At 44.1% G+C, this 13,801-nt stretch overlaps 1 protein-coding gene across 1 annotated transcript in view; it reads left to right on the top strand.

Moving 5' to 3' along the window:
* EXT1 (exostosin glycosyltransferase 1) overlaps nucleotides 1-12,801 on the top strand; it is a 184,488-nt gene extending 171,687 nt beyond the window's left edge. The window contains exons 6-11 of the mRNA XM_054167188.1: nucleotides 1,261-1,379; nucleotides 2,113-2,208; nucleotides 5,002-5,091; nucleotides 9,356-9,516; nucleotides 10,848-11,019; nucleotides 12,199-12,801. Coding sequence (XP_054023163.1) covers nucleotides 1,261-1,379; nucleotides 2,113-2,208; nucleotides 5,002-5,091; nucleotides 9,356-9,516; nucleotides 10,848-11,019; nucleotides 12,199-12,384 — 824 coding nt within the window. The 3' untranslated portion in view covers nucleotides 12,385-12,801. The remainder of the gene's footprint in view (nucleotides 1-1,260; nucleotides 1,380-2,112; nucleotides 2,209-5,001; nucleotides 5,092-9,355; nucleotides 9,517-10,847; nucleotides 11,020-12,198) is intronic.
* Nucleotides 12,802-13,801: the final 1,000 nt, after the last annotated feature.

Genomic DNA, 13,801 nt, shown 5'->3' with positions numbered 1-13,801 from the left:
GGAGCACGTGCTGAGTGCCTTGCCATTCATTTCTAGTTAAGGATGCCTTTCATTTGTCCTGCCTCAATCCTCCATGCTCACTGTAGACTGGAATGTCTGACTCATCAACATGCATCATGTGCCTCTAGTTTGTTTTAAAAAGCAGTATGTCCCTTCATACTTCTCAGTTGCCAGTAATTAATGCCTGAGTTGCTGACCCATTCACGCCCTGAGGGGACATAAGAGGAATAGCTTTTTGCTTTCTTTGTTTATTTGTGCCTGGCAAATTGGAAAAGTGGTAATTTACACGTGACACTTGTTATTGGAGTGCATAGTTGGTATGGATTTATTGTCTGTACCATGTCTTCATATGGATCCCACTAGAAGGAATAAATAGAACTTAGGTTTGTGGCTTCTTCCTAAAGCAGATCTTAAATCATGAGTTTTGCAGGGAAATGTGCCTGCAGGCTGAAGTGATCCTGCTTACCAGACTGCTGCTACTTTTGGCTCAGCCTGTGCCATCCCACTTGTGTGGATCTGCACAGCTTACCTGCTAAAAATTCACAGTTACCATGTCAGAAAGGGAAAGGAAGGTTTCTGTGGAAATTTTGATGAAGAATGACTATGACCCTGCACAGATGAATTTAGATGAGTTTGAGAGCAGTAATGAAGAGTAGATGTCAGTAGGATCTGTTATTTCAGGCAGAAAAGGAAATCATAGCAAGACAAAAATATCAGAATGGAAGGCAAGGATGCAAGCAGAATTATCTCAGCTCAAGAGGTAATTGAAGATGCATGAGGAAGGGGATCGACCCAGAAAGAGCAAAAAAAATCTGACAGTGTAATGAAACTGAGGAAAGTGAACAAGCTTCTGGAAGTTGTGTAGGTACTGATCTGTCAAAAACATCCAGCCATGATAGCCAGGCAGCAGAGCAGAGCCCTTGTCAAGAAAGACATTTGCTGGAACAAACTAGATGTCAGCATTATCTATGGGACAGACTGGCCAAAAGAAAGAGACTGCAGGACATCTGTGGAAATAGTGAGTAAGGAGAGGCAGGAACTGTGTTGGACTCAGGGATTTTAGAGGGTGTGGGAGTTAAAGGGAACCGTGATCTCCTCTGAAGCATCTGGTATCCTAGTATCTGAGAGGAAAGGAGATGGCCTAAAAAAACATGGCAAGGTTCGCATTAAGTGCAGAGTATTTTTCCATCTCCAGAGTCCTTTAATCTGTACCAACAGTGGCGATTTTGTGTTTACTCAACACCGGTTTCTTCACTTCAGGTCTGAAGCCTCTTTCCACATTCACTGCCGTTATCCATGCAGTAACTCCCCTGGTTTCCCAGTCTCAGCCTGTGCTCAAACTCCTGGTTGCTGTAGCCAAGTCCCAGTACTGTGCACAGGTAAGCAGTGCTGTTTGACTGTCGGTCGTAACGGAGGCAGAACTGCTATCCCAGGAGTGAGGAACATACTGACTTCAGATCTTCTCAGTCCTGTTTACACCTCCTGCTTAAATTTTGATGTCTCTTTTCTTTGAGATTTCTATCATTTGTTTCCTGCATGCATGGGAAACAAAAATTCTGAGTATAGTGGGAGTGAGACAGAGACAGCAATTAAACCCCTTTGTTTCATGGGGCAGGTAAAATAATGACTGCATTTTAAACGTCAGAATTGTGTGTGCTGCAAACTACAAAAGAATGCCTGTGCCTCAAGAGCCCCTATGTGATATTCCTTCCTCCTGCTGTGTCTTTAGTCTCAGTAATGCCTGGATTTTGTCTTCTCTGAAAGAGACCCTGGGGAGTTCAATAGGAGCACCCTCTTGCAGTGGACTGTCACAAATGGTTTAGCCTTTAGTGAGAGCCAAAGTAAATCTGTGACATCCGTATGACCTGACTGAGAGAGAGACTTCCTGAATTCCTGTCCAGCCTATGTTTGCCTGAGAGAACATGTACTGTAAATAGTCAGGATGGGTGAGATTACTGTAGGAAGTGTTGTTTTTATACAGATTTGTATCACTGTTGTTGATTTTGAAATTCCTAACTTGAATTTAACATTTCTGTCAGGAGATCTGAGCACTTAGGGTTGGGACTGCACTGCCACTAAGGTCTCTGATCACGGTCCAATATTCTCTTTCAGATTATTGTTTTATGGAATTGTGATAAACCCCTCCCAGCCAAACACCGCTGGCCTGCCACTTCTGTGCCTGTCATAGTCATTGAAGGAGAGAGTAAGGTATGTGGAGGAAAGCATGGTAAAAGATTGCATGTATTCCCCAGTGGGACCAGGATTTATTTCACCGGCTGCTTTGATGAAAGCTTTGTAGTTCCCACAGCCTGACAACTCCTTTCTATTCCTTGGCCTTTTGTGCCAACTTGGTCACAGATTTGTGTTTCATGTAAGAGACCCTGTGCTCTCAGAAAACATCAGCATGGCAATTAATGCCATGAATCCAAGATTCACAGGTGGGAGCTAGTTTTGAAAAGCGGCCCTGAGAGTAGGTATTGCTGCCCCCCACCTTTGGAGATTTCGGTCTCACGTGCAGAGGCATGTGCATGGAAGCAGTGTAGCTGGATTCATTGGGACTGAACAGTCAGGTGCAAGACTTGTAGGTCAATTGTGTACTCAGAAGCAGAGGAAGATTGGAGAATGAATGGTGTTAACTAGCCTTTGAAAAATACCTTCTCTCATGGCCTTGTAGGGTACTGCTGCCAGTGATGGGATAGCACCACAAAAGGAAAAAAAAAGGCCAAGGGACACTTGTGTGGGAACAAAGCCACCATGTCATGTCATCTTTTGCTGTGCAACAGACTTCTTTGTTCACACTTCCACAAAGCTGAAACAGACGCTACCCACATGAGAAAAGAGGAGTTTTGGTGTTTTTTTAACAATCCATGCTGAAGTGGACAACTTTCCAAATGCAGGCCTGAGAAAAGAAAGACTTTTTGCCTCCATACTCTCAACTGAGGCAGATTTGGATTGGCCCCCTCTGCAATCTCGTCTGTCAGCTGGCTCTTGAGCTCTGTATTTGTAAAGAGAACTTTTAGTTGCTTTGGCTGCATGTTCCTATTTTGAATTTATAGTCCTGCCTTTGGTCTTTTCCCCCAGTCACCTTAACAAGGGGAAAGAGACTGCTCTGCAAGGTTGGCAGCTAATGACTGTGGCCTTAGCTAGCCATGTAAACAGTGTCAGGAGAATTGCTCCAGGGCCAAGAAAGGCTGTAGTGATTTCTGAGCCTTAGGAATGTTGTGGGGTTTTTTTTTTTTTTCTTTCTTTTTGGAAAACTTGCAGAGGTGAGGGAGAGGAGAAAACCTCTGACCAGTTCTACAGTGTTTGTAGAAATTGGCCCCAGGCAATGTTTAGATTACAAATGAGTCTCCTGAGTACACAAAAGTGTGTTTATAGTGGACAGTCTCTTCCCTCTAATATCCCAACATATGCCAAATGGCTTCTTCTGTGGAAAAGCTGTTTGTTTGGACAAAGCTTGCAGAGCCCGAGCAGTGCAATTCAAAGGTTGCACAAAGGAAGTGCTTTTCATCTTCAGACTTAACTGAAGTGTACTGGCAGGCACAGTTAGTCTGTGCAGGTGGTCATAAAGGTCTGCCTCTACCTAACCTTCACTCTTCCCCTTGAAATCAAGATATTTTGTCACACCTATTTTACAAAAGGGAGCTTTCACTACACAAACAAATATATGGTCAGTCCAGACTGTTGTCTGTTTGACACTTTACACAGTCTGTAAAAGAACCTGGATGGGAGCATGGCGCTTCCAGTGGCTGCTTGCTCTGCTTTGCCTTAGTGTAAGCAAACCAAAACCATAAACCCCTGGCAGATCACCTCTTCCTCACAGCCACTGCCTCCCCAGACAAAGGCAATCACATTGATGAAGGGATGCTCTCCAGACAGATACCATGAATATCCTGATTATGGAGGCAGAGTTTTCCCAGAATTGAGCCATAGATTCCAAAGACTTGCTGCCACAGATTGCATGGCATGCAGAACTGACTATATCCATTATGAGGGACAAGTAAAAGTTATCTGTGTCCCTGTTTCCATACAGTCAGTGATTTCCTCTTACTGGACTTGGTTTTTATAGTGTTTTCTTGGCATAATAAATTGGAAAAGAAATCTACTAACCAGGCTCTTTTTTTTTCCTAGCAAATGAGGGAAACAAATAGTGTTGTGTCCTTGTTACTATTCATCAGTTCTTAAAAGATGATAATTAGTCTGTTAAAGAAAGCATCTAGATCCACATTTCTTGTTGGCATTTTTTTTGAGCCCACTTTCCCATCTCTTTCCTATTACTTTGAGCACTGTCTTGCCAATGTTTTTAACAGCTTATTCTGCCCATAGATTTTATATATGTAGGTATGTCACATAAGAATGTGACTTTTTAAAATGCTCCAATGCCAATGTAATTCTTGATGCAGGTGAAGCTCACCTGATACCCAAGTTCTTTAGTAAATTCTCCTTTTCTGGTGGGAAGTGTTGTGTCATTTGGCAGCAATGAGAGATGGAGTTGTACCACGTACAGGGGAGCCATCCTGGTAGCAAAACATCCTGGACTGCTTGGCTTCCTAGCTGTGTAACCTTATGAATGTTGCAAAGTCCTTCTCAGCATTCATTATCTTTGATCCTCACACCTCACAGAAAAGCAGAGGGACAGTGCCAGCTGCAAGGTAAAATGTCCTCCCTAAAGAAGCTGCAGGCACATCTGATTCTCAGTGTGAACCAGTGCAGTTTGTTACCAAAGGAAAGCAGCCTGCCCCAAAGAGGGAGGCCCGTTCAGAAATTACTCCTCAGACAGAAGATACAGACAGACTGCTGGGGTGACAAAAGTGATAGCCACTCACTCTTGGGTTGAAGTGTCCTTTCCATCTGACAGACATATGTGATGTGCCTCAGACAGCAGGAGATAAGAGTAAGGAATAAAATGGAATAAAAGAGTAAGGAATAAAATCTCTTTGAATGAGTCCTTCAAGTGGTTGTTTTTTTTCCCCCTTCCCTTCCTGCCTTGGATACCTACAGGTTATGAGCAGTCGCTTCCTACCCTACGACAACATAGTGACAGACGCCGTGCTAAGCCTGGATGAGGACACCGTGCTTTCAACCACTGAGGTAAGGGTCTCTGGTCTTGGGAGCACAGAAGACAGCCTCTTCTCTTGGCTTTGCTAGGGAGCAAATGTTGTAAGATTTCCTCCTCAGATTCAAAGTGTTGCACTTGTCTCAGCAACCCTGCCACTGCCTGCCATCAGAGAAGCTTTTTGCCCTGGTTAATTGGCTCATCATTAGCATATGGTTCTTCCATCCTTCATTATTTTAGTAACATAGCTGCAGGCGGCTGCAGGCAGCCAAGAGCAGGCAGCTTTAATACTCTGCTTTCACTATTCTGATTGGGGAAGTCTTTTTTCCCCCTATGTCATCAGCAGGGCGTAGGTGGGGAAGGAAGGGGGGTCAGAAGCAGGGGACTGCTGTCACTCCAAACAACAGTGCTGCCACCCTAACGCAGGATTTCACTGTGGAATGCTCCTGCACCACAGTATCACCCCATAAAATGGGAGATCTTTGCTAGTTTAGGTGTTGGGAGTGTTTGTGCCAAGAGCAAGATAGCACTAAGAAAAGAAAAATACTGTAGAAACCTAATTTTTACAACTGGGATGAGTATTGATTTCTGGAACCTCTCCCTGAGAACCACAGGGGAAACTGATGACAGTTTATATAGAGTGCAATATTTGGGAAATACATTTTTAATGATGGCCAGGGAATAGCTTGAAAAACTCGATTGTCTTTTGGTTGCCCTTTCCCCCTCCCCCCTCCATGTTCACAGCCATTCCCTTCTCCCCTCTTCACCTTTATTAAAAACACTTTTTTGTCAGTGGTGGAAATAGTTCAATGATACTACCATTACTTTTATGTCAGTGATGAAATACCTAACATTAGTCACCAGTCACTGCTATATGCCCTAAGATGTCACTGCATTTGTTCAAAATGGATGGGATTGCAACTGCTGTTTCTCCCCAGAATGGATTCCTTGGGTTAGACTGCTCCAGAAGGAGCATAATAGCCTTCTGCTGCTGCACAAAGGGAAGGAATAGTTGGCATTGAACCTATTTGGTACCAATATTCTAAGACTGCACCTTAGTAGTTTCTGCTAGACAAGGAAGAATATGGCTGTTGCCAAAGCACTCGTGTACAAAGCCCTGCATGGCAAAAAAACTCACACCCAAAGCCAGTAAAAGGCCTTGATTCAAGGGCTGGAGTTCCTATTGAGCAGGTTGTTGCTCAGGGCTAAGGGTCCTGGCACAGCTGTCCAGGGGGCCGTGGTAATACCTCTCTGGAAATTCGTTGCACTGAGGTGGCATTTAGGATAGGATAGGATGGGATGGGATGGGATAGGATAGGATAGGATAGGATAGGATAGGATAGGATAGGATAGGATAGGATAGGATAGGATAGGATAGGATAGGATAGGATAGGATGGGATAGGATAGGATAGGATAGGATGGGATAGGATAGGATACACCAGACCAGGTTGGAAGAGTCCTTTGAGATCATCAAGTCAAACATATTATCCAACACTATCTTATCAACTAAACCATGGCACCAAGCACTCCATCCAATCTCTTTCTAAACACCTCCAGTGATGATGACTCCACCGCCTCCCTGGGCAGCCCATTCCAATGGCAAATCACTCTTTCTATGAAGAACTTCTATCTAACATCCAACCTAAACCTGCCCTGGTGCAGCTTGAGACTGTGTCCTCTTGTTCTGGTGCTGGTTGTATGGGAGAAGGGACCAACCCCCACCTGGCTACAACCTCCCTTCAGGTAGTTGTAGACACCATTTATAGCAGTCCAGCCTGTGAAGTCCATGAGTATTTAGGGGATTGGGTTTTTCTGACTGGTATTTAGTCATCATCCAAACTTTGGGGTCATGCAGGCTTCTGGAATGCATATTAAATAAATAATGTTTCTCATTTGGCTTGAACATTCTGAAACACAAATATTTCTCGTTGTGTGAGACAACACACACGGGTTTTTTGTGCCTTCTTCTTCCTGTGTGCAGCTTGCAGACAATGTTGTGTGTTTGCAAGGTGGGTGATGGTTCTATGAGCCCCATGGCCACTGTGCTGCAGATAGAACCAGCCAGCTACCTCCAGCAGGCACCCATCTGGCAGCTTTGACATGTCTCTGCCAGGGTGCCAGGGTCAACAACAATCTTTGGTGGCTCTCTCTGAAGAACTTGGAGCCCTTTTGTTGCTTCACTTCCCCTGTTGTATGGCATATGCAAAGAAACAGTGTGTTGAAACACTGACATGAAGAGAGTGGTGTGAAACCTCCCTTGAAACTAGCTGCTCATGGGTGGTCGTGGCAGCAAAGCTTCAGAGCCCAGAAAAGGCAATTTCAGAACATGATCAGACACAGTTGCTTTCCTGTTGAGAGGCACAGTCACTCCAGGAGCATCCTCTGCTCTCTCCATAGCGAAAGGTTTCCATCCACAGCAGAAGGCAATGTAGCTGCTCGTGTGAGAGGAGCTGTTTCACATGCACAGAGTGGTGTTTGCCCTGGGGAGAAATGAGCAGGGGTCAGAAGTGATACAAGGTCTTCAGAGACTGGCAGCCTGGTTGGCCTGTCCTGCTGATCAGCTGAGTAAGAGTGCTGCTGGAGATGATACAGGATGAGAACTGTTTGGGGTATTTTTAATAAAAGGAGTTTTCTCTTAGGGTGGCTGCTTGTGTGCATTGGCCTGGTACAAGGGCAGATACTTGAAAGCACAAGGGAGGGCACTGACTGGAGCTGCTTCGGGTTTCATTTAAGTCTGATATGCTCAGACTTCTCTAAAGAAAACAGATGTCACATTTTATGGGAAAGGCCTTTACAGGGAAGGAAAAAAAAACACAACCCTTTACTTTTTTCATGTGGTATTGATTTGGGTGAGATCAGAACTATCACAACAGTAACTGGTTTGTGCACATTGTCTTTTTAGCTGGCCTCAAATTCCTTGAAACAACTTGAAAGAAAATAGCCAGTCCCTAACTTTGTGTTCCAGTGCATGTGCAGCTCCTCTGTTTCATAAAAACACTTGTAAATGTGAGAAGTCTGACAGTAATCACACAAAATGTGGCTGTTCTGAGAGCTGCTGTTCTTTATCTAACCTCTACACCCTTGACTTTGGCTGGGTTCATGGAAGGTTTTTCAAGCATTTTTGAGCAGAGTTTGAGGTCCCTCTGATACTGGAGGAAACTTGGCGTGCAGTGCAGAAACAAAGCTTGGGTTTGACTGGGACAATTAGAATTGTCTTTTTTGGTCTAGCTTGAGCCCTAAAACCTGATTTGAAGTGGAGGGACTGCCAGCCAACTCCACAGTGATAAAAATCATTCCATGTGTAGTATTTACCAAACTCCTTTCAAATCTAGTGCTGACAAGCTTTCTGCAACCTACCCCAGTCATCCCTTTCCTGGTATCACTCAAATTTATGTGGTGGGATCCTGGGATAGCAATGTCCTGTCCCATTTTCAGTTCTCTATTAAAATAGCTACAGCAAACCAAATTTATAATAAATAAATAGATAAATAAAATATATATGTTATATATATGTATATTGTTATACACATAATAAATATTCTATATTATATACATAATACATAAAATAAACCTTTTTAAAGCCTCTGCTGTCAGCACTTTAAAACTTCTTGTGGCTCATATAGCATCCAGCATTTTTCTTAAAGTATATAAGCCATAGGTAAATGGTTCCTAAAGCCATTTAACTACAGGGGACCGTTAATGTCCTCTTTATTGGGCTATATGTTTAATTCTCTTGGTCATATAGATAGTCTTAGAAGTATGACCTACATGGTCCTCAAAAGCTCAAAATAGAAAATATAGAAGGACTTCTCATTGATTGCCTGTTTTAATCTCACTGAGCCACCTTTGTAATTTAAGGTGTTTGACTCCTGGTTTTCCAGGCTTTGTGTTGACAGTACTGAAATGGTAGGCGAGATGCACAAAGATGTGCAAAAGGCAAAAGGTTCAGCTTACCACATAGCTATTACCACTCTGTATTGCAGCTCAGTATAAATACCTGCACCTATACCCATTCTTTCTGTAACTTGAAAAGGTTTGATATGTAAAGGGCAAGCCTGAAAATGTTAATGTAATACCGTGATGCTTTAGACTCCCTTTAACAGGAGCCATTAAAATGTACATAATTATAGGGTAAAATGTCAAGCAGTCAGTTTAATTTACTGATGAATACATAGAATTAGTGTTTTGCAACAGTTCCAAGATTTTGAATTTCAAATTAGTGGCAAGGTAATATTTTGTTTTGTTGACATTTTTCAAAGCAGCTTGGGTATTCACTTGGCCCGTGCCTTTCCCTGCAGGTGGATTTTGCCTTTACAGTTTGGCAGAGCTTTCCGGAGAGGATTGTAGGCTACCCTGCTCGCAGTCACTTCTGGGACAACACTAAGGAGAGGTGGGGGTACACCTCCAAATGGACTAATGACTATTCCATGGTATTGACAGGAGCTGCTATTTACCACAAGTAAGAACCCCAAGCATCTGCTGTCATCTTTCTGTATGAAACAGAATAGTAACGGGGGAAGGTGGGGCGGGTGGGATGTGCGCGAAGAACATTCTTCCGGGGAAGGAGGGAAAAATGGGAAGATAATAAATGGGTCTACTCTTTTTATGGGGTAATAATTTAAGTTCTTTGTTTAGCTCTGGGGATCTGGTAATCATTATTGTGCTTGTTGGGTCTCTTTGAAGTTGCTTGTATTTCGAGGCAGTTGGACTGCTCTTTTTAACATCAGGAATTACACACTTCAAAGAGTTCCCGAATTCATTAAACTGCTCGGCTGAATGGCCTCTAGCGTAGCAGAGAGGAGGCTACTTCCAGACCGGCTCTGGGGATGTGCTGGCTGACAGCTACAGACTGCAAAGTCTTCTGGCTACTCTAGAACTGCAGTACAGGGGACACACAATGGATCAGCATATTGCAGGGAGAAAGCTGGTGTCCTGTTGCTTGGATTTCAGTAGACCAAAGTCCTCTCTAGATTTGAGGAGAAAGTTAGCAAATTTTACAGTATCTAAAAGGCCTACAAGAAACCTGGGGAGGGGCTTTTTAGGGTGTCAGGGAGTGATAGGACTAGGGGGAATGGAACTAAAATGGAAATGGGTAGACTCAGATTGGATGTTAGGAAGTAGTTTTTCAGCATGAGGGTGGTGAGACACTGGCACAGGTTGCCCAGGGAGGTGGTGAAGCCTCATCCCTGGAGGGTTTTAAGGCCAGGGTGGATGTGGCTCTGAGCAACCTGATCTAGTGTGAGGGGTCCCTGCAGGGGAACAGGGGCGTTGGAACTGGATGATCCTAGAGGTCCCTTCCAACCCTAACAATTCTATGATTCTGTGATTCTAATCCACATTCTCACAAAGGAGAAGACAGGCCATAGGGGATGGTAGAGGCCCAAAAGAGAATAATTTCAACAAGAAGAATGCTAGAGGGCCACTTTAATAGAGTTCTTTCCAGCTGAACAGTTTTGAAAGAAGAGGTGGAGGATGATTCATCAGTGTTGGCTATCACATTACAGCAATGTGGTGCTCTAGTTCCTACTTCTCCATTATCTTGATACTTAAGTCTGCATTATTTCTTTCAACTCAGTTACACACACAAAAAGTATGTATTTTGTTTCTCCATTAACACTCTGTACTATCTTGATGAGCTACTCATTTGTTCTCCCTTCTTGTTGGAGGGTAAGACAGAAGAAAGGAAATTGAATACAAAGCTTGTGTCTCACCGGAGAGAGAAATTTCCTGGAGTTTGTAATCCCTGAAAGCCCAGGGACTTCTATTAATAACATTGCTCTTGGTTTCCAGATATTATCACTACCTGTACACTCATTACCTGCCTGCCAGCCTAAAGAATATGGTGGACCAACTGGCCAATTGTGAGGACATTCTAATGAATTTTTTGGTGTCAGCCGTGACAAAATTGCCTCCAATCAAAGTAACACAGAAAAAACAGTATAAGGAGACCATGATGGGACAGGTAATGTATCCAGAGTATGTTTTAGCAGTCAGGATGTATTGATAATATAAGTCTTTGGCTCCCAGGTTAGGCTTAGAGGGACACAGTTCTGTCTATTTTTTTCCCCCAGGTTTTTAGTTTAGCAGAAGTTAGACTTTAGACATTTATTATAATAAAGGGAAATACAAAAGGAGAAACAGCAAACATCTGCTGTACATGACAGTATCTCTTCACAGTTTTCTCACACAGAGTTATTCGTGGTGATCCCTAACTCCCAGAACTGATTGATGGTTGTGGTGACTAAATTTCAATTAAACTCCAGTCTTCTAATTAAATACTCTAGGCCTAAGACCTAGTCATGGAATGCTAGAAGCAGAAGTAAATTCCAGAGAAGTTTTCAATTTCTAATTATTATTAATGAGTACAATGTGCCAGGCCATCCCTGTGCTATGTTAAAGTAGGTAGTGTGATACCACACTGTCAAAACAGAGGCAATTTTGTAATAATCCTGTGGGTTTTTTTCCCCACAAGGGACATTTTGTCCCATGGTGACACCATCATGCACTTGCAGCCATGGAATATTTGCTTTAGAGCCTTTTTACAGGTACTGGGGAAGCACTCCATCACTGCAGAAATGGATTTACCTTGTAGTAACAGGGATGCGTGGTAATCAGGAGGCACTTTTCCCTCCTGGCCTGTGTGAGCAAGCAATGAGAGGACTAGCAATTCCTGCCTGACCTGCAGGTCCTAAACAACCCACATCAGTGCTGCCAAGTGCCATCAGCACTACCAACAGTACCACCTCTATAAAGGGCAGGAGAAAGGAGAGACCTTCCATTTCCCCCTCGCTTTTTCTTCTGTTAGCATTACTTGGATCTTTTACCAGTGAGCGGCTATGCCAACATGTAGACTGTTATCTGTGTGCCGCTGTGCCTTCCCCTGAGGTATAGGCAGTAATTCAGCAATTCTGACTCGTGGGTACCTAGGGGACCTTCTATGGAGAAGAAGGTGATGTCCAAAAAAGTGCTTATTGCTTCCAGTTTGAGCTTTCTCTCTCCACAGGGCCATAGTTTGTCTGTTTGCCAAAGCCTGCACATTCACTTTCCTTCGTCCAAGCCCGCAGTGCCCATCCTTTCCCACCGTTTCATTGTGTAGTCCGAGGTCTAATGCCTGCTCTCCTCTCCTCTCCTCTCCACGCAGACCTCCCGGGCCTCGCGCTGGGCTGACCCCGACCACTTCGCCCAGCGGCAGAGCTGCATGAACACTTTTGCCAGCTGGTTTGGCTATATGCCGCTGATCCACTCTCAGATGAGGCTCGACCCTGTCCTCTTCAAAGACCAGGTCTCCATCCTGAGGAAGAAGTATCGAGACATCGAACGACTCTGAGGAGCGCTGCTGTGAGGGGTGCCCGAGCCGCCCCTCTCCGCCCCCCCCCGCCCTGCGCGCCGCCGGCGCCTGGGGCCAGACTGTGCTGCCCGCAGCGAGCGCCCGGCCCCGGCCCCGGCCAGCGGCAGCCCCAGCGCCAGGCGTGAGCTGCTCCGGACTGTGTCGAACCGCCCCGGCAGGCTTCTGTCGCTCGAGACTAGGTCGTGTACAGTTTCATTATGGAACATTAAATAATTATTTTTGAAATGATTGCTATGCAGGTTTAAACTTTTTTAATGATCAGAAAAAAGAAAAAAAAGAAAAAAAAAAAAAAAAAGGAAAAAAAAAAAACCAAACCACCAAACACCAAAACCTATTAAAAACAGAGTTCTTTCTTTAATCAAAATTGTGTTGGTTGTGAGTATTTCAAAGCTGCCGGTTTTTTTTCTTTGTTTCTTTCTTTTCTTTTCTTTCTTTCTTTCTCTTTCTTTCTTTCTTTCTTTCATGCATTTGGTTGTCAGTGCATTCATTTCCCCTGCAAAGTGAAATGCTTGACTCTCACGTGGAGAAAATACAGCAGGTTCAAAACCAAACTTGGCACAAGCAGGACAGAGCTGAAGTATTCACATTTCTCATTTACTGCTGACTTTTTAACTTCTTCTCCTGTTTTTCCCCAAGCCAGTAGCAGCCACTGTGGCCAAAGTCCCTTGGATGAACAGGAAACTGGAAATTCCCCAATGAGCCAGAGAAGAGTGTAGGTCCTCCTGGTTGGGTACCCCATTTTTGAAGGCAATCAGCCTTGCCTTGAAGGGAGAGGAGTGCTAGAGCTGAGGAGCAAACTGGTGACTTGGAGCACAGAGAGGGCTTCATGCACAGCAGAGGTGTGATGCCAGTTGTATATACTGGCAGGATAAGTGCATCGCAAATGGCCCTGCCCATGGGTGAGCGCCACGGGGGTGGTCAAGACGGCCAGCGTGGTGGCTGCAGTGGTCACACGAATCCCTGCTGCCAAAGGGCAGTGGTGCTGCTTTGCTGCAATAGCTGAATTTCTAGGAATGGCTTTGTTCTGAAGGCAAAAGGGGTGTTGGTGAAAGAAAGAAAGCATGTTAGCACTTGCAGCGCAGGAATTTGGCCTGGAACAAATTGGTTTATTTGAAATCAAAGCACAGGCTTCATTAAAAATATATATATATATATTTCTTTCTTCTGTTGTTTGGGATTTTTTAGTGTTTGTTTTCTTTTGGTTTTGTTTTTTGAAGTGCAAATAGGTGGAGAAATTCTCTCTTGCTTGGAGATCTGACATGGGGTACTGGCAACAGTGTGTGCTTCAAGGCATAACTGGGGCATAGTAATGCTTGGGACAAAACCCCCTGCCTCTGAAACACTGACATGGCTCATGCTCCAAAATGGTTTTGGCATTTCAAATTAAAGTATTTTT

This window comes from Dryobates pubescens, chromosome 14 (assembly GCF_014839835.1).
Source record: "Dryobates pubescens isolate bDryPub1 chromosome 14, bDryPub1.pri, whole genome shotgun sequence".
Lineage (NCBI taxonomy): Eukaryota > Metazoa > Chordata > Aves > Piciformes > Picidae > Dryobates > Dryobates pubescens.
This window is presented reverse-complemented; position numbering and strand designations above follow the sequence as displayed.